The sequence below is a fragment of the Gouania willdenowi genome, chromosome 11, assembly GCF_900634775.1.
Source record: "Gouania willdenowi chromosome 11, fGouWil2.1, whole genome shotgun sequence".
Classification (NCBI taxonomy): domain Eukaryota; kingdom Metazoa; phylum Chordata; class Actinopteri; order Blenniiformes; family Gobiesocidae; genus Gouania; species Gouania willdenowi.
The window spans coordinates 20,230,786-20,257,840 of NC_041054.1; the positions used below are offsets into that span (position 1 = coordinate 20,230,786).

The 27,055-nt window shown below is 37.7% G+C and overlaps 2 protein-coding genes across 2 annotated transcripts in view; one reads left to right on the top strand and one right to left on the bottom strand.

Annotated features, from left to right (window-relative positions):
• The first annotated feature begins 566 nt into the window (after positions 1 to 566).
• On the top strand, positions 567 to 7,321 carry cfap90 (cilia and flagella associated protein 90). Its single transcript, XM_028461811.1, has 3 exons — positions 567 to 792; positions 1,470 to 1,586; positions 6,764 to 7,321. The coding sequence occupies exons 1-3, from the start codon at positions 616 to 618 to the stop codon at positions 6,941 to 6,943; spliced, it is 474 nt and encodes a 157-aa protein (XP_028317612.1). The 5' UTR covers positions 567 to 615; the 3' UTR covers positions 6,944 to 7,321.
• A 2,341-nt stretch (positions 7,322 to 9,662) lies between these two features.
• The window catches only part of adcy2b (adenylate cyclase 2b (brain)), an 85,440-nt gene continuing 68,047 nt past the window's right edge, over positions 9,663 to 27,055 (bottom strand). Inside the window, exons 18-26 of the mRNA XM_028461333.1 lie at positions 26,026 to 26,154; positions 24,622 to 24,806; positions 22,389 to 22,473; positions 15,837 to 15,995; positions 14,637 to 14,783; positions 14,347 to 14,454; positions 12,331 to 12,445; positions 10,671 to 10,795; positions 9,663 to 10,600 (exon numbers count right to left, since the gene is read on the bottom strand). Coding sequence (XP_028317134.1) covers positions 10,448 to 10,600; positions 10,671 to 10,795; positions 12,331 to 12,445; positions 14,347 to 14,454; positions 14,637 to 14,783; positions 15,837 to 15,995; positions 22,389 to 22,473; positions 24,622 to 24,806; positions 26,026 to 26,154 — 1,206 coding nt within the window. The 3' untranslated portion in view covers positions 9,663 to 10,447. The remainder of the gene's footprint in view (positions 10,601 to 10,670; positions 10,796 to 12,330; positions 12,446 to 14,346; positions 14,455 to 14,636; positions 14,784 to 15,836; positions 15,996 to 22,388; positions 22,474 to 24,621; positions 24,807 to 26,025; positions 26,155 to 27,055) is intronic.

Genomic DNA, 27,055 nt, shown 5'->3' on the forward strand with positions numbered 1-27,055 from the left:
CTTGCAAAACCAGACAAAAATTTGGAAAAAATTATATTTATTGGGAGAAGGAAGCTAAAATCTGAAAAAACTAAAAAGTGTCAATTTTTTGGGAAAACGGGGCAAAAATGGGACAAAGGAAGTTGCAAAATGGCCAAAGAAAAAGGTAAAAATCGGCAAAAAGTTTACAGTACGTGTGTGATCCACTAGTGAAAGTGTACATAGTGCTTATGCCTGGTATTATTTAATTCTATTATATATTTTTTCCCTTTATTTAATTATTGTTTGATGCTGTTATATTTCCTGTTTTTTTTTTTTTTTTGGAGCTGCTGCAACATCTAAATTGGGGATCAATAAAGTTTTATCTTGTCTTAAAACGTGTCCCCCTTTTAAGGTTTTCAGGGGAAATAATTAAACTTGAGACATAAAGAGCCACATGTTGAGCATCACTGACTTAATAACAGCTTTATCATGGTTTTAATAAAATAATTTAATAAACTAAACCGCTGCTTCACCCCTGTGCGTCTGTCACCATCTCCCACGCTCGCGGAAAACCGCCCAATTGGGCAACCCAAGCGGAAGTTCACGTTGACGTGTCGCGGCTCTGTATCTTGGCAACCATTGACGCTTCAGTGAATGCTCCGACTTGTTCAGGAGGACATTAATAACTTTAGCAGACGAGTTTGTGTCGGCAACATGGATGTTTACAAAGAGGCCCAAGTTAGGCCGATAAACACTCTGTCAGCGTACAGTTACATCCCTCCAAGACGAACCGAACCAAAGGAAATGTCCTACTTCAGCAGGGAGCCCAGGGTAAGGCGGCCTGCACGGGACACTTTTCATAACAACGCTTTTAGTTTAGCGCTGAATGGACGGCTGGATTCAGAGTTGCTTTTGTGGGTACTTGTACTTTTTTGAGTATATTTTTAAATCAGTAATTTTAATTGTTCTCAAGTAAATTTGAAAAGAATAAAGTCATTTGTTACATACATTTCTACACCCAATTTATTATTTTTTGTGATTTAATTTTTATTTTTACCATTTCATGGTCTAATCATTATGGAAGCTCATTCTCGCCAGTAAAAGAACAAATAAAAAATAAATCCCAACAGTAAAAAAAAAAAACTGGGAAAAGTAAACAAAGTATCTCATAATTATGACTTAGTATCTCATAATTATGACTTAAAATATTTGAAATCATTATTATTTAAATTTTCCTAGTTTTTTTTACTGTCAGGATGTGTTTTGTTTGTTGTTTTTTTTACTGGCGGAAATTAGAATTGGGGTTTCTATTTTATTTGAAAAACAATTGTACATTTTGACAAACGTTTTATTTTATACAGATGTCTTTGTTCTAATTGTGCAAGATTTTTGTCTTTTCCTTTTTGAGTATTCATTGCTGTTAATCGTTTTGAAAGCATGCTGCATGATGGCACTGAAAACTAAGGAAATGTCATAAACAAGTTAAGAAATGGCTTTCTTTTTTCAAGGCAAAGGAAGTGTTTACATACGACCAAGTGTTCAACCAGCTTGAAAGCTACGATATGAAAGTGCACAGAGACGACAGGAGACATTCTCAAGGACGAGGGCTTGATATCAATGGAGAGGTAATGATGAACCCTTAAAGGAGCATTTCACTTTCTGTTGTTGGTAGATCTGGAGAAAGAAAGAGAGTGTGAGAGAGAAGGTATCGCAGACCTTAAAGTCTGTGTAAAGCAGAAATAAATGTGTGTTATGAGTTTGTCACACCACAGAAACATGTGTCACTGATCACTGAACCAAATTTGAAAGATGAAAAAACTTGCTAAGCATAAGCAGCGCCCCTATTTGGCCAGTTTGGGAGACATGATAGGTCAGTCATTGGTCAGTTTAGGTCACGTGACTAAGACTAAACTTTACTTTACCCTAAACCTAACTCTAACTCTAACCCTAAAAATTGTTGAGATATTCTGACCACAGAACTAGTCCATTTAAGATGATAGTTCATTGTTTTGTCCTAGCACTGTGTTGCATTGGGTCACAAACACGTCAGATCATCGCATAAAGGCGATACAAAGCGATATAACGGCTGCTAGAAATGAAACTGATTGTCAGCGCTCATGCTGCGATTAAAATTATCATTAAACTGAACGTAAATATATTAACTGTGATATTATCTGTAATATCAACCTGCCTTCGTCATGTTTGTTTTACCTATGAGGTAGTTCGAGAGGGAGGAGCCAGGATTGTCAGGAGTAGGAGTTTCCGCCTTATGAGTCATAAGGTGAGAAAAATCCAACTCGCCCATTTGGAGCTTACTTTTTACAAAATGTAGAATAACAAGGGAGGGAGGAAACAGAACTTTTTCAACTTTGGCCCTCTGAATGAGGCTAAGGGAATGTATATCACTGTAGCAAAACCATTATAAAGTGATTTTTTTTTTCATAATACTGCCCCTTTAATGCCATTTTGACAATTAGTTTCAAACACACACTTGATTGACTATTCTAACCTATAAAATAGGTTGTGCTTTTATCACATTGTTGTTGTTAGGATGTGAAACGGTGCTTTAGTCTCTTATTTGATCATTGCTTACTGCACTGACCACCCACACATTTGGTCTACTGACCACAGCAGAAAGCAAACATCATGTTTTCACAGCCAACAGTCCATCGCTGCTGCTTCATGTGTTACTTATGGTCTCTGGGTAACTCGATCCAGCTCACAGGCTTTCAGAGGGGTTAGCAGGCTTCGGTGGCTGACGTGTTTGTTTTTTTCCCCAGCTTCATGACACTTGTTTGTGACTCCTTTTGAAGCACTCTTTTATCTCTGTGAAGTAATTATTCATGTTTAAAAAAAAAAAAAAAAAAAAAAACGAGCTCGCTGTGAGTTTCTGGGTCACTGAAAGCAGAGAGGGTGGCAAACAAAGCAGCCTCACTCACTCCTAAGCTTGCAATTATAAGAGCCTCGGTGTCAGCGGTAAGGAGTCTTCCTGCTGGACTATATTATTCCTCTTCCCTGCTTCAGTTTTGAATATATGATATATTATTCAAGCATTCAGAAGATAATCAAAATGGGTTATTATTTTCTGCTTTCTTTCTGAAAGGCTTTCATGAATGAAAGCCGTATATACAGGTGACAAACATGCTTTGAAGAAGAGTTCTACTAGTTCACAGCTGATTTTGTCCCATTCACTCCTCCTTCAGCCTCCTGAAAAATCACATTCCCTTTAATGATGTAAATGAGTTGAGTGTCAGTGAGGATAGCCTGAAGCAGCCAATTGGATGAACTTATGTCAGGTTGTGTTTCTGTCACTGGGCTCTGCAGCAGCTGTTGGTAAAATGGACACACTTGCCACAAGCCTTTCTGCTTCTAATTGTCAGCAACTTCTAATTGGTTGTTGAACACGAATATACTTGAAAAGTCCTTCAATAATGACACAACTCCTGCACGCCGCAATGCAACACAATTTATGACTGACGTGGTTTGTGTTCCCTGGTTTAAAAACAACTAAATGGATGTTTAAAAAGTTATAAATTAATATGCATATAATCGACAGAATCGAAAAAGGTAGTATTACGAAAAAAATTTCTTCATAATGGTTTTGCTACAGTGATATACATTCCTTTAGCCTCATTCAGAGGGCCAAAGTTGAAAAAGTTTTGTTTCCTCCCTCCCTTGTTATTCCACATTTTGTATCAAGTCAGCTCCAAACGGGCGAGTTGGATTTTTCCCCACTAATGCATCATAATGGCAATCCTGGCTCCTCCTACCCTACATAAGAATGTGAGCTCCTCCCCCTCAAGCTACCTAATAGGTAAAACAAGGTTGATATTAGAGTTAATATCACAGTTAATATGTTTACGTTCAGTTTAAAGATAATCCGAAGAGCAGCACGAGCGCTCACACTCGGTTCCATTTTTAGCAGCCGTTATATTGCCTCGTATCGCCTTTATGGGATTATCTGACTTGTTTGTGACCCAAGGGGTCGGCTGGACAAAACAATGGACTAACATCTTAAATGGACTATTTCTGTGGTCAGAAGAGGTGAGAAGGAATAGACGTAGCAGCTCATGTGAGTGTTTGAAACAGCTGATAGTTTACTTCCCTGCAGCGCAGCATGAGCACTCACAATTAGTTTAATTTTTAGCATCCGTTATCATGCTTCATATTGCTTTTATGGGATTATCTGACTTGTTTGTGACCCGATGCGACGCAGCGTTAGGACAAAACAATGGACTACCATCTTAAATTGACTATTTCTGTGGTCAGAAGAGGTGAGGAGGAGAAAAAAGCAACTGTTAATGATTTAAAGCAGCGTTTGTGTTTACGCTTACTTATGCATATGCATGAAGGCCCAAAAAACCGAGGAGCACTCTGAAAGTGACTTTTCAGAGGCCTAAAACTCCACAAAACCAAAACAAACCTCAAATACTATCTAGTTGGGATTCTTAGAACAATTGGAGATGGGTGAAAAATAGCCCAATATTGGACCTTTAAGTAATATGACGATGAGATAAATAGACAACTGAATAGATCTTGAAAAGTAGGTGCAACCACCCCACAACCCCAGTTAGGTAAACATGACCTGTCACTCACGCTTATCATCAGTGTGAGAACAATGCAACACTTAAAAAGTGAATTCTGCCACATGATCATAGAAAAGGGCAGGAATCGGCCATTGATGGTCTGCGGTATATAAAACATCACATTTTTGGCTAAACTCGGCTCACTTTGAAGCCCAGCTGAGTAGGGATTGAAAACGATCTGACAGATTTCCATACCAGTATGGGAAACCTCCCATGCCAAGCTACACGTTACCTTCCATTCATCTACTTTAATAGACCAATCACACATCTCAATCTCATTGCACTGCATTGTGGGATGATCTAAGGTGACAACCACCAAAATACGTTTTTCTTCAGTCAGACACTAAAGATATACAGAGTAGTGACGGTTTCAAGTGAAAGTGCTGCAGTTGAAAGAATATTTCAAAGAACTGGGGTTGACATTTGCTGGCAAGTGAAAGGAGAAGCTGGTGGCCCTTTGCTATGCAACCTGGGACCAGAAGTGTGGGACCAGAAGTGGTATCGGCTAGTTTTAGCAAGCCTGAAACTGGCCGAACCCCCTGTGGGGAAAGTGTTGGTGCCTGGTTGTAGCTTCCGTGTATGTACATTAACATCAAGAAGTACTTAATGCATATGGACTCCTCTCATGCAAAGAGTAACGGGTGACTACAAAAAAGCTAGACAAGGACATTTAACTGACCAACAGTTGATAAATTACAGGTAGATCAGCACACACTAATTCTGATTACAAGACTTATAGGTGTAGTGGACAACATGTTGACCTATAAATTATTATAGATCTTGTATGTATGCCATAAACTGTCCTTTTAAACATCTCCCAAGTCAGAGTTATCTATAATATTATATTATGCATTTATTACCATTTTAGTGCACATTTTGGGTTTCTCAGTGTTTTGTGTTAATGTCGGAAACAGATGAAATATAAATGATGCATTACAGATACATCTTGAAGTGTCATAGTTACAGCCATGAACTTTGCATTTCTTCCTTTTCCAGGTTCCAAAAGCTGAACTACCATTAGTGCACTCCTTAATGGCACAGTGTTTGCCGGGCATGATAGTTCACTGTTTTTTAATGACTAGGAAAAGCTTCAGGGACAATGAGAATTATAGGGCTGTGGGTGGTTTTGACCCTTGACCGACTACATCTCGCGCATGCAGTTGAAATATTGAATTGGTCTATTCTTTGTATCTGAAATCCAGTCTCAGGAGTTATGCATATGAGACGCAGAAATTCTAATGTAGTGGACGAAAACAATGTATCTCAAAGTAAGCATTAAGTACCAAGTAAAAATTAAATATAGAAAATGTACTGAGATTCGTGCCAACCACAATGTGTGTAACATATACAATAATGCAAAAACGATTAGTAACATTAAAAAAAATTTCGTCAATGCATCGTGTTGTAAATTCTTGATAAAATCAGACCGGCGGCCGCTTTCTGCTTCATTTTTGCTGCAGTACCATACATGAACTACTGCAATCCAAAATACTGCTTGAAATGTATTTTGAACAATGCAACTTCTTGTAACTTAAATGATGAGAGAGTAAAGTTGCTCGAATTAAGCAGTTTTATTATTTATGATGTTCTACATGATATATGCACTACACTGGATACATGTGCTTTAATATGGGAGATACACTTTAACATGGGATAGACTTACCGGCAGATGTAAATCACTAAGTTAGACACAGGTAGGATAGAATACAGGGATACATAACGATTAAGAGGCATTTAAAAGTTTAACAACATAGATTATGGTATTAAAAGTCTCTACCAACGTTACTCCGCTTTTGCTGAATGCTGAATGCAAAATGCGCGCACACTCCCGGCGGCTGGTGAATGCCGATTTTGTCGGGGGTGGGGGGAGTAGATTGGAACAGCACCGCTCAATCCACCGCTTTATATCTAAACAAGTGCGCACTGAGCGCAGGGGTTGCTCGTTCTCTGTACCAGTCGGCTTGTTTTCTCAGTGCAACAACAGACTTATGAGTCTGCAGAACACTTACAGTGTCCGCCATGTTGTAAACAAAGCTCCGAGCTGCTACGGGAAGCAGGAGGGTCAAATGTCATTGGCTGCTGGTGGTCCTTTAAAATTGGGAAAACTGTAATGAAAACTTTTGATCACTAGGGGGCAATGCCCCATTCCCCCCCCTCGCAAACTCTGCGTATGTACTTCATTCCTCTTCCATCTCTGCTGTCCTTCTCATTCACAGGAAGAGTCTCAAGTTGTACCCGTGCTGTCTTCCTCTCAATACGGCCGTCGTCGGAATCCTGCCCTCTGCCACACAGACCCAAAGTTTGCACGTGTGGCTGTTATAAAAGCCAATTTCTTCATGAAAAATGGGATCATCTGGAATGTAGAGGACGGATACGGATCAGTGGCGCCTATTTGAGCTCACACGTGGTACTTAGAAAAATTAGGTTGTCTCGCAGATTTCACTCGATTCTTGATTTAGTCAGATTTGAGGTTATGTGATGAATCACCTGACAGGCACTGTCAATGAGCAGCAAAAAGTGTGATATTATTAGAAGGCTTAAACAATGAGCAGAATTCTTATTTAGGAAACTTTTTCCTCTTTAAATTCCAAATATAGCTACTGTATGGGAAAAGAGGCTTGTTAACTCAGCACAGAGGTGTTTTTTTTTATTACTCACTGACATTTTTTAATAGAAAATGTATTTTTTACACCTCAGTGACTGCTTTGATTCTTTGGCCTTTTGCATTCTTGTAAAAATTCAGAACCCACACTACTGAGAACAAGCACCTGCATAATAGGATTTTTTTTGTCAAGGGCAGAAATCTTTCATTTGCCTTTGTTGGTATGCAATGGAAAGACATTCTTATTCTTCTAAATTCACACTGTGTCAGCCTGTTTTCTGACCAAGTGGTATTCAATAGGATTAAAGATAAATCAATGTGTGGGGGAAGAAGCTTAACAATAAAATATTTATGTCATACTGCTTGTCATTCAGTCACTTGAAGCGGTTTTAAAGAATTGTCACCATAACAACACATTTGACATCTTGGGCCTGTACTACGAAGCTGGATTTCTTTTAATCGCGTGATCCGCGATTTATCCCATGTGTGCTGTACTACGATGCTGGTTAACCTCTTACTGGGGTAAATCACCATGGTTACTTATGTAACCCTTATGTTTACTTTAGCAGATGTAGCTTTGGGTATTTTAGCAGATATGCTACGAGATATATTTATTTTATTTCTGTATTTTCAATGTTTTTCTTTTGTAGGCTTTGACAATCTGTTGCTTGAGCTACATGCTGGTTTCCAACAGACACACTATGCACTGTTTACATAACCTCAAGTTCATGATGCAGTCGGCTGGACTGGATCATGGTGATAAATCAGGCAAAAGCGTTTGCGCCAGCCTCCCTTATTGTCCATCCCTCTTCCCAGAACCCCAAAAGACTCTTTGTACACACGCTGTTGCTTCTGGTTCTCACCTGCGTGTGCTATTTGTGACTAATTAGATTAAATTACATTGAAATTATACTTCTTTTGTGATCTGTCCTTGGAGCTGTTCAATTAAAAGACACGGGTTGAAGGTAGAGGAAGACCTTGAATTACTTGCTATGAATGCCATTTCCTTTCATACTGTACAATACTTTACCACTGTTCCCTTTCACACAGTTAATACAGATTTATACGATGCCAGCATAAAACTCATCATTAAAGGTATAGAGGAGAATTTTACAGAAGTTTAGAAAGAGCGCATGCCCAGCGAGCGAAAACTAGCTAGGGACGAACGCGTACGATGGCCTTACGTAAACATATCACCAGAATGATTGACAGTTAGGAGGACCAATAGTCTTGATGTTCCACCCAGAATTTAAAGCCAAAATAACATCCTCCATAATACCTTTAATACCTTGCTTCCTAATTCTGCTGGTTGGAGAATTAGGAAGCAAGATATTATCCTAGCTCCTCCAGAAACAATGCACCAACCAAAACATAGAAGTTATTAGTAAAGTTTCAATGTTTATTGATTTATTTTTCTGTCTATTTAGAAAAAAATCTCAATTAAAGAAATAAATGATTGTTATTTCACATAGATTGATTGCTAAGAAGTTGGTGACACTACCTTTTCCCTGCTCTGCTATCATAATCCAGTTTCCTCTATAAAAGTCTTTAATATGAGCTTCAGTGGCAGACCAAAATATTATTTATTGCATAATGGGTCCTCCTGTCGCCCTGGGACTCCATTGCAGTCGCTCATCTTTGGTAGAAACTACGAGTAAAATAGGAGTGCGTTACATTCAGACACACCTGATACCGTGCCATGTGACATTGGTGTGCAACACTGATCTCAGGCTACTTTATCTCTGCCTGAGTAAGATGACACAGGTTTTAGCACCTGTTTAGGACTGTGTCAAACTCAAGGCACGGGGGCCAAATCCGGCCTTTCAAACCATGCAATTCGGCCCGCAGGGGAAAGTAAAAGAAGATCAAAAAAACATAAATTATTTTGTAAATTACCAAATATTTTAGTTGTGTATACTGTATCTCAGCCATTCTATATACACAAATTCAATAAATCTACACAATATTTGGAGGATCGTAATTTTCCACTACTTTTATCACATGACTGCAGTCATTTTAAATCTCGAATTGTTCAAAGAACTCAATTTTCCTGAAATTATTTCACATAATTTCCCCAAATTAAAACAAAATTGGTCACAAAATCAAATAATTTTAAAAGACCAAATCCTGCAGGGACCGACAACTGAAATGTTTGTACAGCATTTTGTGATTTTTACCTGTAAAAAGCGCTTTATGAATAAATTGTACTTACTTACATACATTGCTTATAATTTTTTAAGTCGAAGTGAAAAATTGGGGACATCAATGTTCAAATTGCTAATTTTCCCACCTAAAAAATGCAGCCCACTTAAGATCAAGCCACTTTGTATTTGGCCCCAGAACTAAAAGGAGTTTGACACCCCTGCCTTAGAGACTCTGAAAGTCGAGGTTGTCCAGTTTGAGGTGCAATCATAAATAACCATGGTTGCCTTTTAGCAAGAATTATAAGAAATACAAACTTGCAGTGTGGGTTTCATTAGTTGTCTGAGTAAATCAAATACGCACAAGCAAAATCATTTATATACAAATGTTTAATGAATAACAAAAGAATGGCAGTGAATGTTGACACACATGCTGTTGTGCTGGTTTAGGAGCAACTTTTAAAAAATGAGCCTTTACCTCCTCAGTTCGTTCCTGCGTCTGAGTCCACCTGTTCAGTAAAGTGGGACACAAAAACAAGCTGCAAAGCTATAAATACAATTCACGGGTTTTGGCAACGTACCCATCGAGCTGCCAACGCTGTTACCAGTAGCAGGAGAACAAATTATTGTAACATCCATTTGGACTAAAAGAGGACAAACCGGCTGTCTTTGGCAGGGCTGGCTGTGATGAAAAAAAACAAAAAAAAACAAAATAAAATACAGAAAACTACCACAGTTCAGCAGCAGCCCTGTTTGCTCAAAGGCTCTGAAGGACTGCAACATGGCCAGTGGTAATTAGTTCCACGCCACAACTACTTTACAGAGGGGTGACCTCGCTCTTGTAGTGCTACACTAATTTAGCAAGCCTCTCTTTAGTCAGGCACTCCTCTAGACAGTAATGAGACTCTTGGGGCAAAGTCCTTCTTACACTTGAGAAAAGTGAGCTGTATTCGACCTACAGCGGCAGCAGGACTCCTCTGCCATTTATTTTGTATTCCTCGATACAAAAACATTGCTCTGGGACAATCCAGTATCCGTTGTGCTGCTGCTGCTGCTTCTGGTTATGGGTTTTACATACACAGTGTGAAAACTCAATTCTACAACCACTTTGTGAGTGTTGTGGGCTAGGTCTATTTGTCCTGTTTGTGTAGCATTGTTCAAGGCATCACATTCCCCTGGGACAGAGATCGGGTCATCTCAGTGTGAACAAAGTAGGTCTTTAGCTCTCCTTTGCCCTTCACGTTTATGATGCCACGGCATGAACACATGTAGCCCAGTGTGGTGAGGATGTCACTTGTCTCTTCTGTCACCTGTAATGAGACAATACATTATTCCCATTATCCTTACCATGTGGTGGAGCTTTCTTATAGAATACCTTACCTGGATTTTACCAAGTACCCCAGTGGTCTCCATCCGACTGGCAACATTCACACTATTTCCCCAGATGTCATACTGTGGTTTCTGGGCCCCAATTACCCCTGCAATCACTGGGCCATGGTTTATTCCTGATTTAAAGAATGTACATATTATCCATCCATCCATTCATCCACACATACAGTACATACCGTAATTTATGGACTATAAGGCGAAACTTTTTCCTCACGCTTTGAATCCTGCGGCTTAAACGAGAAAGTGTCTATTTGTGTGGTTGCTGTACGGACAACCCCCGGTGCTATTGGTACATTTACCGAAGTACACGAACGTAGCGTCTTAGGGTTAGGGTTAGGTTATAATCCTACTGTACATTGCAACAGTTTTAAGGGTTAGGGTTAGGTTTACAGTTAGGTTTAGTCTTAGTTACGTGACCTAAACTGGCCAATGAGGCGGATAGAATATCGGTATATTGGTACGGCAACCGTACGGATAGCCACTGCCCTTAAACAATGTTGAGGCTAATTTGTGGATTTTTTCTGGTTTTACAAGCTACATGCAGCCAAAAAGACTGGGCTTCGTCACATTAGACCAATGAAATTACCGTTAACGTAGACCAATAAAACTGTTAACATTAAATCGAGCATGTCCCCACTGAATCATTCTGATCAGTCATTTTGTCATACACACACCCTGGACTCTGAGGCTGATGGAGAAGCTTCTGTAAGGAGAACTGACAGAGGGAGCCGTAGCAAAGATCACAACAGCCTGGATACAGTAAAAGTCAGCCAGTTTATAATAGAAGGAAATGATGTGAGATGTGTCCAGCTTGAATGTGTTTTAGATCAGGCAGCTCAGTGCGTGGACGTGAGTGAGTGCATGTGCGCGGCCAATGCAGGTGTGTGTGTGTGTGTGTGAATGAGCCTGCCGAGCAGACGTGTGTGTGCATGCCTGGTAGTCCTGAGTAGGGTTTGAACCGTCGACCGGGACAGGTAGCGAGGTTTATGTTTACAGTGCAGTTAGTTAATAAAGTACAGCTCTCCAACAACACAACGGCCTGTTGTTTCTGCGCTGTACCACCTTTATTGAGCGTGACGTTTACAGGAGCTGACCCTGGAGAAGAAGCTGCCTTCGGCCCTGGAGAGTACGGATTGCCCCTGTGTCCCCCAACCACGGTTAGGAGACAAAAACAGGAAAGGTTTTAACAGAAACAATAAACAGCATCACCACGTTTAGTTTGTTCAGAAGTGATCACGTTCGTATTCTGACTCAGACTCCGGACTCGCTGTTATCGCTCCGCGGTAGTTCACAGTAAGAAGAACGAACGAAGCGGTGTATCAGTCTGGTTCCAGTAAAAAGTGACCATAAAAAGCTGTAAATGGACTGATATGTAGACGTGAGGCAGTGAGGAGGAGAGTTCATGTGGAGAAGGAGAATCATCATTTGAAACACCGAAATCACCGTTAAACCTAACAGGACTACAGCAGCCTGCCTACCTGCCCATTTTGATTGGTCGAGTCATCTGAAGCATGCCCTCATCAGCCCATAGAGTGCGGCCTATGTGACGATGCAGATGGCTAAATTATTGTAATGCGGCCAATATAGCGGTGCGCTTTATAGTCCGGAAATTAGGGTACACACTGCACATCCAGATCTTATATCTTCTTACCGATTCGAAGTCTGAAATCATTAAAAGAGTGTTTGTTGATTAAATCTAACTTTCCAACAAGTGCAAAAGCAAATTCCACCATAGTTCCAATGTGCATATACTGTCTGTCCGTTTCCTGTAGAAAACAAACAAAAAGCATTAGTTATTACTTTGACCACTTTCAATATAGAACACCACCAATCAGCACAAACGTCTTAGCAGTTAGCTTAGCATTTCTGCCTCAATATGTAGACAGATCCTTTCTAAAGTCTCAGAGTTGAAACAATTTCCTGTAATCACACTGTAAATCTCTCCAATCACACTTTAGCAACTGTAACAGGTTGCTAAGGTGTAATTAAATCAGATAAATTATAAAGTAAATTAAACCATTCTCACTCCTAATGTCTCCAAGGAGAGTGGAATGATGGTGTAGTGGTTTCTGAACATCTGCCTCTCAACAAAAAGTTCCTGGCTTCATTAAATCAAGAGTTAGATCAGAGATTTACTCCTGAGTGCAGGAACATGTGAGTATGAAAGAAGAAAAAAACCCCAGGATGGTAGGATGTTTGTCTAAACACAAGATATTGCAACATTAAAACGTAACAAGATGTGTTGTTGATGGTACAAGTGGTATGGTGAACTCCGTGTATTGTCCCACCTCTAATTATTATATAAGTTAATTATGGATGAAAATCAAATAAGACAAATGACATAAGAAATACCGATCCACAGAAGTGTGCAGTTTACTGATGATTCCAAATCCGTGCACCCTTCATTCTTTGGTTATCCAGTTTTAAAACCAAATCAAAAAAACATAAACAGTGTGGTTATTTTTGTTTTACTGACTTAAAACCAAAACAGAAAAATCCAAAACCAGGCACGCAGCGTTTTTTGTGTTTTAATCTCACCACACAGAGAGGACCCACAGACGGGGGGGACTTTTATTCAGCTGCGTTTGATAAAAATGATCTTGTAGCATGTTGTCCACCTCACGCCGATGGCAAAAGTGTGTCGGTGACGTTTCGTTAAAGAGTTATTGATGCTGGAAGTCTGAAATTGTGAATATTGTGTCAACTTTATCGAGCAGTGTTACGGTCCAAATAGTATCCAGATAAACCGGTGACCGACTATCGACTGAGAGGCTGGTGTGACGAATAGATGTTTGAACTTTTATGATTCGACACCTTTGCAAAAACAAAAAGAATTACAGCTTTTTTGAGGTCAGTTAAAAATTTTTTTTAAAATGTTGCACTTTATAATACCACAATCCACTAACAGCAGCCGTCAACACACACGGAAGTTGATCACAAGAAACGAGGAGCACCTGTAGATTCATTACACCACCTGTGGTTCCTTCAATCACATATCATGTGCATGTTTTACGTAACATCATTTTTTTAATTTATTTTTTATGACTGTATTAATAATCATCAGTCCATCAGTTGTGTGACTTATACGTTGCTCCTCTTTACGTCCAGGAGAAAAAGTCTCTCCTGTCTGTGAGTCTTCTCTGTGTGGTGAGCTTAAAACATCAAGCTCTCATCCATAGTTTTACCGTAAATATCCAAAAATCACACAAACAAAAGATTTAATTTTAAAACAGAAAAACACTTCTTGTCTTCTTTTTTTTATGATTCATGCTCAATGTTTAGCAGAGCCGTCCGTTCTCGTGCCCTCCCGCTTTCATGATGGGGGCGTGCCCCCCAGTTCGGGAACTATTGGTTTTAGACAATCCAATACAATAGGTGTAGTTATTGGGAGTGAGAGTGGTTTTGTAAACAATTATCAGTCAGTAGATTTGAGCTAAAAGCACAGATTTCACAATGATTAACTAACATGCCTACAACAGTGATGTAGTCAGCTGTGTGAGAATGAGTCAATGACGCATAAACCCCTGATTCGCTGGAGTGACTGATACAAAGATATTGGATGTTAATGCTTCCAAATGACTGGGCTTCGTCATGTTTTGCTGTTTAAAAAGTATCTGGTTTGTATTTCTGCTTCTATGATTCACAGCTCTGTGTTTTTATGGCGTACCTGTGCACACTCCAGCCCCGGTGTCACATTCAGCCCGGTAGCAGCCATGTAAGTGCTACCGATGGTCTTGATTTTTTCCACTCCACTGAACTTAGGCTTGGAAAGCAACTGGGAGTGCAGGAGAAATGGAAAAGGTCACGTGATCACAGGAGATAGCAGCAGCCGCAGCAGCAGCAGCAGCAGCTTTTAGCCAAACACCAGCTGATTGTTTCTGCCCTTCTTGCCACTTAAGGGCATAAATCTCCCTGAGTGCTGGTTGCTGAGAGATGATCTGCATCAGCGGCGTTTACCTCATCAAAGTCTGCTATGATCTCGTTGAGGAGGCGGAGGCACTCCAATCCTTCCTTATTGACATCAGACTCTGTGTAGAACTCTTTGAAGTCTGGGATGGAGGCGAACATCACACACACAGACTCGTACGACTGATGATAAAGATCCTATTGGCACGTAAAGGAAAGGAAAGGAAACTGTAATGCTTTACATTCAAGCAGTTGAATTCTTATACTTTAAGACAGTGTTTCTAAAATGGGGTTTTATGTTTATTTTTAGTTAAAACCTATAATTATACTAAATATTACCACCAACTCACAAAACAACAAAAACACACAAAATAAGAGAAAAATATACTGAATAATAAAAAAGAACAGACATACTTCAACAAAATGCACAAAATGACAACAAAAACACACTAAGCGAGAAAAACACTTCCTATTACCAGCAACACACAAAATGACGACAGAGACACACTAAAAGAGAAAAAAACACACAAGATCACAAGAAATTACACCAAAATAACAAAAAAAACATACAAAACGACACGAGAAACTGCCAAACAACACGCAAAAATAACAACAAAATAAAGGAAAATATACTAAATAGTTAAAAGAACAAACAAAATACACAAAATCACAACAAAAACACACACACTAAGAGAGAAAAATACTTACTATTACCAGAAACACACAAAACAATAACAAAGACACTAAATGAGAGAAAAACACACAAGCTTACGACAAAATACACCAACAACACACAGAAAAGACAACAAAATAAGAGAAAAATATACTGAATAATAAAAACATCACACAAAATAGACAAAATGACACCAAAACCACACAAAATGACAAAAAATTATCTTGATTAGAACATAAAATGAAAATACAAAGGTCCGTCTTGGTCCCACATCAGGCGGGAGATGACTGGAAATGATAAAAACTATAGAAATAAATCTATTCAGGAGGTACTAAATACTGTTTCTGTCCACTTATTTACAACGTGGTATTCTTTAAAATGTCTGTTATCACTCATTCATTCCATCATTATGCTCTAAAGTGGTTTTTTCATAGTATTCTAAGCACCATTTGTATATTTGAATTCAAAAGTAAGAGAAGAAAGAAGGTACTTGAGTCGAAAAAGTTTGAGAACCACTGCACATTGGAGGTTTTTTTTCTTGATAATGTGTGTGAAGCTGCTTAACGTTGAACATTCACCTCATTCTTCCAGTTGCGCCCGAGGAAATGTTCTGCGACGTGAGCGGGCAGAACATTCTCCAGCAGGACGCGGTTGAGGTTCTCCATGGTTTCAATTTCCTCACATTCCCTTTTGAACTTGTCCCTCCATAAGAAGTCCAGCCTACAGTAGTATTCATTCTATAAGGAAAGTAGTGGTAAGGAACACTATTAGGCTTATTTACAAACAGCAGGTTTGGGGTCAATTATAATAGTAATTGCGTAATTGAGAATTAATTACAATGATGACGTAATTGTATTTTTTTTTTACTTGCTGTCTTTACGTTTGTTCATTTTATCTTGACTTTATTTTCTTATTATTATTACTATTTTTTTTAAAGTTTAAATGTTATATCAGGAGCCTCTTTTTCAAGCCCCTTGAGGGTTTTTTGGGGTTTTCCGTGTCTTTGAAGTGAATTGATTTCTGTTAATGTCTGTCCACTGTTTATATTATTAAGTTTCTGTAAATAATTAAAAAAAAAAAATAAAAAATAGAAAAAATAAAAGAAAAATGTGTTACTGTTGTATTCATAAGTGAATTGTCATTGAGCTTATATAATTGACTTTGTAATTGGAATTGGAATGGAAATTCCATAAAAAACTGACTGTCAAATATAATTTAATGAAATGCAAAACTCGGGAACCATGTTACAGTTCCATGGCTCACACATACAATAGATATTTAACAATTGTTAAAACATGTTTCACATCAAGTTTACCTGTATTTCTACACTTTCACTTTGTGAAATATAAACGTTCAACTAAAATGCAGCAAAAGAAAAAAACATTTGAGCTCAAACATGATCAAAAACTAATCCTAGAGAAAAAAAATCTAAATTCTTGATATAAAAATGGGGTCACGATCCAAAAAAGGTTGGGAACCACTGCACTAAATACTGTTTCTTTCCACTTATTTACAAAATGAGATTATTTCAAATGTGTGTTATCACTAGTTCATTCCATCGTTATGATCAATAGTTGTGGTCGGACAAAGGGGGTACTTGGATTCAGAAATAAGAGAAATTGGGTACTTGAGCAAAAAAAGGTTTGAGAACCACTTTTCTATGAATTGATGCATTTGATCGTCATTTCATTTTTTCTAGTTTCACAATGTCCGTTGATCATTTTAAAATGATAATTAATTGGGTGCAGAAATTTAACAAATTTCTTCTTTTAAAACATACTTAAGTAAAATGATTGATTTGAAAGATACTCAAAAGAGTACAAGTCCCAATAAAAGCAACTGAATTACAGTAACGTGAGTACTTTCACCTCTGAACGTCAACAATAGCTCTACGTTGTTAATTCATGTCGTCTTCAGTCAGAAATCCTTGTCTGTTTATGAAGACAAACACATTTATTTTATTTTTTTTTTAGTGCTCCGCTCTGTTTAATACACAAGGGTGTCTCCAAGCCTGCACATGTTCAGCTTTAGCTATTGCTACCACATGGGCTGTTTGTTGGATGACGGTGAAACAATGTTGCTAAAGGAAAGTAAAGCAGACAGAACTGTTTTGCATAAAAGATAGCCGTCGCTATCACGCTGAGGGGAGAACACACCAAAATATCTCAGCGCGTCTCGCATATCGAGGTCAAACCTTCCCAGGAGTGTATACGGATTCTAATCCCTGCACTACCACTGCTCACTGTCTGATTTAGATGTGGACGCTGCAGGCTGTCCGTGGGCTGGTTCTGACCGCGGGGGCACAGATATATGTTACGTCTCTGACGTGTGCTTAGCAGAAAGGATGATGTATGTATTCAGTAAATATATACAGTACATATGTGTGTGTGTGCTCTGTATATGAGATTCAGGTATGGTGCCAATTTGGAAGACTCCAACACAGCAGGTCTTTGATACTCTGCTCTAGAATCTTCTGTAGTTCTGCTCATGGCCCCACACAGCAGGAGGTGAAAATACAACCATTTCTCTGCTCTCTGAGGATTGTTAGTCTGATCCATATGTTGCTTCCGAACACCACTTTCTTTACAAGTCCACATAGTGCACAAGATGATTGCTCATTTGGTTTAGTTTTGATTTATTCTCACTGTTTATCTTGGTTAAAGTTTTATTTAGTGATGTCACGAAACCACTTTTTTTCCCCCACTTCTGATGTGATACTAATGGCGCGTTTCCACTGGCGGTATCGGCTCTACCCTCTTTTTGCGTGTTTCCACAGGGAAAAAGTACCTCCACCGTGGTACCTGGGGCTGCTTTTTTTAATACCTTCTTTGTTGAGGCTCCAAAAAAGCAGCCCTGGTCTGGAAATGTGACGTAGGCACAAAGCAGACACTGATTGGTTCAGAGAATCATCACAGTGTAGAGTCATCAACTCACGTACAGAGAGGAAGCATTTGGCCACCATTGATTTTTGTGCAATCCGTGGAGTCTGGCAGGTTCGCTCCGGAAAAACCGTACCGTGTCCCGAAAGCAAGGAGTGCAGAGCCATGTAGAGCCGATACCGCCAATGGAAACGCACCATAATATTGCCTTCTTGGTTGGTTATTGGCCAATATCAATCCGATACAGATGCTGCATTTATTATACGTACTTCATATCGCATTCCAATAATTTAGCAATTTTCCAACAAAAATCCATACAAAGGCCTCATCATCACATAGGCCGCACTCTATTGGCTCATGAGGGTGCCCTTCAAACGACTCGGCCAATCATAACAGGCAGGTAGGCAGGCTTTGTACTCAACTGATGAGTTTCCTTCTCCTCATGAAGTCACCTCCTCACTGCCCCACATCTATACAGTATATCAATCAATTTACAGCTTTTCATAGTCACTTTTTACTGGAACCAGACTGATAGAGCGCTCCGTTCATTCTTCTTACCGTGAACTACCGCGGAGCGATCATAGCGAGTCCAGACTCTGAATCAGAATGCGGCGCGATTGTTTTCGAACAAACTCAACGTGATGATTTGGCAACTTTATGCTGTTTATTGTTTCTATTACAAACTGGTTGACTCTATCAGAGTCCAGAGCACCGATCGCTCCGGAACAAAACTAACGCTGTGATTTAACAACTTTATGCCGTTTATTGTTTCCTTCTGTTACAAATTGGCTTTTACTTTATCCAGGATGCTGCAGCGCTCTCTCCCTCTCTCTCTCTCTCATCTTGAAAGCTGCATCATATGCATTTTTTCATGTCTCTGCTATGATGAGGGAGTGTGCATTGACAAAATGACTGATCAGAACTATTCAGTGGGAGCGCAAACGATTGAATGTATACAGTTTCAATGGCCCACCTGGTCTCGGGCAAGGCAAGGCAAAGTTATTTGTAGAGTGCATTTCATACACATGGCAACGCAATGTGCTTTACATGATCCAAAAGTGCAACAGAAAACATTCAACAGCTTAAAATCTATAAGAACATAATTTAAAGTAATCAGTAAAATCATCAACAAACACGTTACATCAACAACATGACCGAAAATCTCCCACTCAATCATACGCAGTAGAGAAAAACAGTGCCTTTAATATGATGGGGCTCAATTTTTTGGCAACGTGAAGCTTGTAAAACTGGAAAACATCCACAAATTAGCCGCGTCATTGTTTAAGCCGCATGGTTCAAAGCGTGGAAAAAATTTAGCGGCTTATAGTCCGGAAATTATGGTACTTATTTTGTAGTGTGGGATGTTAGGTCAAGTATAATTACTCAAACAAAAACCAATAGTCAGCAACAGTAGGCACAAAAAAAACTGACCTATTTATAATTAACCAATGGATTACATGTAGATTAGAACCTTAAATATAAGAATATTCCACAGTTTAATAAATCAAATTATAAGACCCGAAAAAACAACCCCAGTTAATCAAATAAAAGCAATTATAATATTAAATCATATCATATGATGAAACACATTCCAGTTCATGGTTTCACATTTTCCAAATGTGGCTTCATGACTGAAGGCCATTGATCTAAAAACAGCTTTTTCATAAGAACTGTTAAATAATTCCACAGCACTTGTTAATCGTCACCAAAAACTGTGGAATGAACCCATTTAGTCCCTATTAAGTATAAAACTAAGTTACACACAGAAAGTTGCCTCCTGGCCATCGTAATTACCCAGAATGAGAACATCACGTTGAACTGTTTGAGCTCCATTTTTGGGTATTGAATCTCTAGAGGGCTGCATTTCCTTCCAAAACATCTGCTCCAACGTCAGAGAAAATGGACGCCCCAAACAAAATCTGTGTCAATTAAGCAGCAAGACGGTATTCTCTGAGGACGATGGAGGCTGGCTGCTCCAAATCTAGCATTCAAACCCTTCAACATGGTTTCCTGCTGGAGAATCAATGATGTTGTTTGTAAAATCCAAATCTATTTGAATGGGTTTTTTTTTTTTTAAATAAAAGCTCAACCTACTGTATATTGTAGAATGAAGACGATTAACATCTGTCCCATTCTGGGTTTCTGTTTTGAGTTTAGGAATGTGGGGCTTTTAATCACATGCTGCCTCATTGTTTTTCTCATCAGTCCCCTCCAAAAGGTCAATTCCATTGTTTTTGTTGTATACTGAAGACATTTGGATTTCAGATCAAAACATGAATATGAGACAGAAGTTCAGAATTCCAGCTTTTATTTCATGGTATTTACATCTAGATGTGTTAAACAACTCAGGACAGAGCACCTTTTGTTTGAACCCACCCACTTTTCAAGTGAGCAAACGTATTGGAACATGTGACAGATGGGTGTTTCTCGTTGCTCAGGTGTTGCCTATTAGATTGATGGCTTAAACATTAAATAGTTCTTGTTTTTGGCTTTGGGTTTCACCTGTGAAAACTGCATTTGCTTTTAAGTAAAAATGACCAGAGAGCTGTCTGTGGGAGAAAAGCAAACCATTTTGAAGCTGAGAGAAGAGGGAAAATTGATTAGAGCTATAGCACAAACATTGGGCATAGCCAATTCAACAATTTGGAATGTCCTGAAAAAGAAAGAAACTACTGGTGTACTGAGCAACAGATATCGAACAGGTCGGCCAAGGGTTTCAATGGCAGTTGATGACAGAAACATTGTGAGAGCTGTGAAAGATAACACTCAGTGACATCACTGCAGACCTCCACAGGGCAGGGGTGAAGGTATCACAATCCAAGAAATATACAGGCCATACCACAAGATGTAAACCACTCATCAGCAAAAAGAATCAGGAGGCCAGATTGGATTTTGCAAAGAAGTACAGAGATGAGCCACAAAAGTTTTTTAACAAAGTGTTATGGACTGATGAAACCAAGATTAACTTTTACCAAAGTGAAGGAAAGACCAAAGTATGGAGAAAGAAAGGATCTGCTTATGATCCAAAACACACAAGCTCATCTGTAAAGCATGGTGGAGGTAGTGTCATGACTTGGGCTTGCATGGCTGCTTCTGGAACGGGCACACTAGTCTTTATTGATGATATAACTCATGATGGTAGCAGCAGAATTAATTCTGAAGTCTACAAACCATTTTGTCTATGAATTTACAGAAAAATGCATCCAAACTAATCGGGAGAAGCTTCATCATACAACAAGACAATGACCCAAAACACACTGCCAACACTACAAAGGACTTCATCAGGGGGAAAAAGTGGAAGGTCTTAGACTGGCCAAGTCAATCACCGGACCTTAACCCAATAGAGCATGAATTTTACCTCCTGAAGAGGAGAATGAAGGGAGGAACCCCCAGAAACAAACAAGAACTGAAAGAGGCTGCAGTAAGGCCTGGAAAAGCATTTCAAATGAAGAATGCAACAGTCTGGTGAAGTCAGTGGGTCACAGGCTTCATGCAGTTATTGCTATTAAGGGTTATGCCACCAAATATAAATATTTCTGTTCATCTAATAATGTCTGTTCTAATACTTTTGTTCACTTGAAAAGTGGGTGGGTTCAAATAAAAGGTGCTCTGTCCTGAGTTGTTTAACACATCGAGATGTAAATACCAAAAATAAAAGCTGGAATTCTGAACTTTTTGTCTGATGTTCATGTTTTGATCTGAAACCCAAGTGTATTCAGTATATAACAAAAACAATGGAATTGATCTTGCCGTTCCAACACTTTTGGAGGGGACTATACTTTACTTTGGATTCTGATATTCAGATTTTTCAAGGTTCAAGGTTTTTTTTGTCATTTTCACGTTACAATAAAAACAAAATGCATTTCTCGGGACCAGCAGCATACAAGAAAGGAAGGAATATAGTGCAATATAAATAAAATACAACATAAATAAATAATAAATAAGGTACAGTGTGCACAAAACACACAAGTACAGTAAAAATAATAGTGCAGGTACCAAGGTGGTCATCAGTTTTACAGCCTAGAAGCTGGAGCCTTGTTGTTTTTGCTCTGTTTGTGTTCAAACTGTGTTATATAGTTTTACTGTTTCTGGTTAAAGGAAATGCATATTTTCTTTCTACAAGTTCATCACCTTTTGTCATATCCTACAAACTTAGCTATACACGTGACATAAATATGAATAACAACATTGGCTTTCCCATGTTCTTATCTTTTTGTGGTTTTGGTAAATTGCATCATATCAGACACTCACCTGTCTGGCCAGTACAAGCAGTGTGACGAAGAAGATGAAGAGAGAAACTGAACCCATGGTTTTTAGATCCTTAAGCACACCTGGTCTAAAGAGACAGAATTACAACAAAGCATTACATTTCAGTCCAAATGCAAATATAGGAAAAGCATCTTAATAAACCCAATATTAATAGCATCTCTCTGAAACCCTTTCTACAGATTTTAAACAGTGTGAGCAAGAGAAAGACATATATTTAAACATTTGATTCATTTTTCTCAAATATATCAACTGAATTATTTATTTTAGTGAGAAACAACAAATTCTGTGTGGTTGCGCATCATTTCTTGATATCTTGTATCAGAGTGGACAACGATTTGTTATTTATGGTTGTTGTTATATGTGGTAGAACTTTATTGAGTCCATGTGTAATTCTAAGAGTACAGGATAAAATAAATGGTTTGTTGTCTTATTTGTACGCTCAAAAAAAAATAAAAATAAATATTCAGCGTTGATCATTTCTTTACAGAGATGTTTTGATGGTTGATCACTTTAATGCTGCACTCGACCTTTTTTGCAGAGTCATGTTTTGTTAAAGGATAAAGTGTTGCCACCGTCCCACGGTTTACACGTTTGGTCATAACTTCTAATGTCTGTAAACCAGACCACACACAAGCTTTTTGTGTTTATTTTGTTTTTGCATTTTTATTTTCCTGAAAAATTAAATAAATATAATAATAATAAATGTATAACACTGAGTGACAGAGGTGTAAAGAGTACTGATATATCCTACTCAAGCAGAAGTACTGTTACTTGATTGAAATTGTACTCAAGCACAAGTACAAGTAAGTCATACATAAAATACTTCAGAAATACAAGTAAAACGTAGCTCAATTAATTAGCATCCAAAGTAAAAGTTACTAGTTATTTTCACCCCACACTTTTATTTTTGGTAATAAATCTTGCCACGGTTCCCTTGTGTACAGTAAGCATCTCAGGTATAAACTTAAAAAGGAAGAGATTAAATCTTGCTTAATTAATGAACTTAATTTATTTTCCACAAAGGCATCTGTATAAAATAAAAGGTTTGTCAAAATGTAGTTTCACAATGTCCGTTGATCATTTTCAAACTATAAAAATATATAATTTACTTAGTAGCGGTTGGGTGTAGAAATGTAACAAATTACTTTACTTCTTTTAAAAGTAAAGTTACTTTTTTGATTGATTGATTATTCCGAGTTCAAGTACATTACATATACACATGACTCTTGGAATTAACATACATGTATATACATGAACTCGAAAAGGAGTGGGAGGAAGTAAAGTTATAAGTTCCCACACCTGTAATTGTCATAATTCATATCAGTGGTTGCTTCCTTTCACAAAACAATGAACATAACAGATAAACAGTTTACATGCAAGAAACATACATATGCATATACACATAATTATATATATATACACATATAAATACTCAAGAGGATATGTTACCAACAATGGTAAGTACTTTAGTGGATCAAGCTCTTAAATGTAACAGTTTTAATTTTATTTTTAATATATATATTCCTGTCATTGTTATACTAAGAACACCTCCTACGTTGTTCACCCAGATACACCCTTTACCTTTATAATCTAGATTTTTTTATTTATTTATTTTCTAGTTATGAAAATCACCGCTATTGTTATAGTTTAGCGTCTTCAAGCACAAACATTTTTTTAGCACTTATTTACATACTTATGTAGAAATAATTTCAAAAAAGTACATGTACCCATAAAAAAAAACTCAATTACAGTAACTGTAGAGTACTTGTAATCTGTTACTTTCACCTCTGCTGAGTGGCTGCTTATATTAGCATAAATACAGTAATAAAGATGATGGAAAAACAAAGAAATAAATAAGCAGCTCTACATCTCTCTGCATCATCACACTGGCTCTCAGTCAAAAATTTGCATTTTTTTCCCCACTTCATCAACTCCAACTGCAGTAATTCCTCTGCTACTCATCCAACTCATTTCCAGGGTTAACTCTTGATTAGCAGTCACTTATGAGATTGCTTTCTCAGCATCAGCGGTTCCCAGCAGACCGTCGTCTGCTCTCGTTACTTTAAAATAAGCAGTGCTCTGCTGACGGCAGCAGGCCACAGATTACGGAGGGTTGATGGATAAAATGATCATCAAGTGAGCTTAATAAGATCCTTATTACATGCCTGATAAGTAGTAGAAATGTGTACGGTCAAAGAGCATGCGCTTCAAGCACCTGTCAAGGTTTTCTGTGGAGTACAGCGCTTTGTTAAATCCATCCAGCAGAGAGCTGTGCGTCTGGAGGATAATGATGTTGTAGATCACCACGGCAACCAGCATCACTACCATCTTCAGCTCGTAGTTGATCCTCAGGAACACAGAGCATGACACCAGGCCCAGTATACAGCAGTAGATGAAGTACTGTGTGTAGTAAGGTGTGCAGACAACAACAACAAACACTTGATTGATTGCTTTTATAAGAACTTTCCCCACATTTATATATTTAAAATAAGATCAGAAGCTTTCTTTCCAGGGAAATATACAGTACAGTAGGACCAGAGGTGTAAATAGAACTGACTCAAGTAGAGCAGTAGTTACAGAAGAAGACTTGTAACCAGAGTGTTGCAGGTTCAAATCCACTGTGGTACCTTGAGCAAATCCCCTAGACCTAATTGCTTATAGGACTCTCTTGAAAAAGAGATTATTAATCTCAATTAAACCTTTTTTTTTTTTTTTAAATAAAGGTACACAAAAAACAAAAAAAAACAACAAAACATTTGAATATATGAATAAAATACGTTATATACTAAATGAATAAGGAACTGCGTGAAAAAAAAGATATCATAGAAACCAGTAATAACACAACAAATGAGGATAATTGCACAAAAAAAAAAACATATTATAATTTTTCTTTTAAAACAGAAACCTTGAGTGGTGTAATATGGGATCCAGTGGTGTATAGAGTACAGATATATCCTACTCAAGTAGAATTACTGTTACTTGATTGAAATTGTACTCAAGTACAAGTAAAATGTAGCTCAATTATTTTTTTTTAATCAATATTGTAATCACGATTGTAATCACAATTATTTATCATATTAGGGAAAAATCTGTTTTTTTTATTGCACTACTTTTAAACAAACAATATGTGTACAGTTTACAGTGCAAAATTAAGCTTTAAAATGGAATTATAATTCAAAAAATTAACAATTAAAAAACAATTACCCCAAGAATTTAAAATGTACTAAAGAAAGCTAACTGAATAAATACTGTACACTATTACAAAGTGCAGAGCGCGTATTTTACATGTAAATATTGCCGACGATCAGGTTAATTTAATCGTGGCGACTAAAATTGTGATCACGATTAAAATGTGAATAATTGTGCCGCCCTATGTATTCTATTACTTTTACCTCTGTTTGTGTTTTAATCTACTGACCTTTACTTTATTTAAAGCAGCTAAAACAGCTGCACTACTACTCAGTTTTCTTGAATTAGGAAGATTAAGCAATAAAAATGACTTCCTTTCCAAGCAGACAGCAATACTAAAAATGAAAACCTAAGTGAAAAGTTTTTTTTTTTGCTATCAAATAAAGACAAGGTATAAGACAGTCCATGCCATGAACTCTTGTGTACTTACTGGCAGGTAGAACTTATTAGTGTCTGTGCTTTCTTTAACATAGTCCAACCAGCTGTCGTTGGTCAGATTCACAGGGGGGGCTGTTGTCAGGCTGTCTTCCATGGATCCTCCAGGATCCTCCACAAAAAACTTCAAACAGAAAAGACAGAGGATGATGTGTGAACAAATGTAAGCAGTAGAAAGAAATAGAGCTCCATGCTTTGGATGCTTTCTTAAAAAACACCAGATTTTAAACTCCCCGATCTCATCCAACTCAAAACTGTCCAAGTGATTTATAAAGCAAGTAAAGGTTCACTTGCAAAAGGGTTGCAGACAACATTTTTAGAGATAGAATGGAAATATAATGACGAAAAGTACATTTCAACATCCAATATGCTAGAACAACACTGAAAACAATGAGTATAAGAACAATAGCAGGGGTTAAATAATGAAACTGCCTAAAGAATGAAATAAACAAAGCACCAACAAAAACCAGTTCATACATATTGTATATCATTAGTAAGTATAAGAAAGAAGAGCAGCAGTTTAATCTGTAAAATACATAATATGTATTGTATATAATGGCATAAAATATAGCAATAAAAAACAATAAAAGGTATATATTGTGATGAAGAATATTATTAATTTATATATTGCCACACTAAATGTAATTGTTGAAATTTGTGTTGTAGATAAGAAATAGTATAATATTAATATTATGTACATGTCATGTACATTCATATGTCTGTATCTATGTGTGTGTATATGTGTGTACATACGTATACTGTATGTGTATGTGTACATGTTTGATGTGCATGTGTAAATTGTATATATAAAACTTGTGCAGAATATACAGTATGTTTATTGTATATTGAAATAATAGTAATATGAATTAAAAAATTGTGTGATATTATCTATAGAGCCTTGTTTTGTTTTGTGTGTGATGTGGTAGGTATGTATAACAGGGTTGGGGTCAATTACATTTTTCAATTACAATTACATCTGCAATTATCCATGTTGAATTACAACTCATTTATGATTACGGTGACCA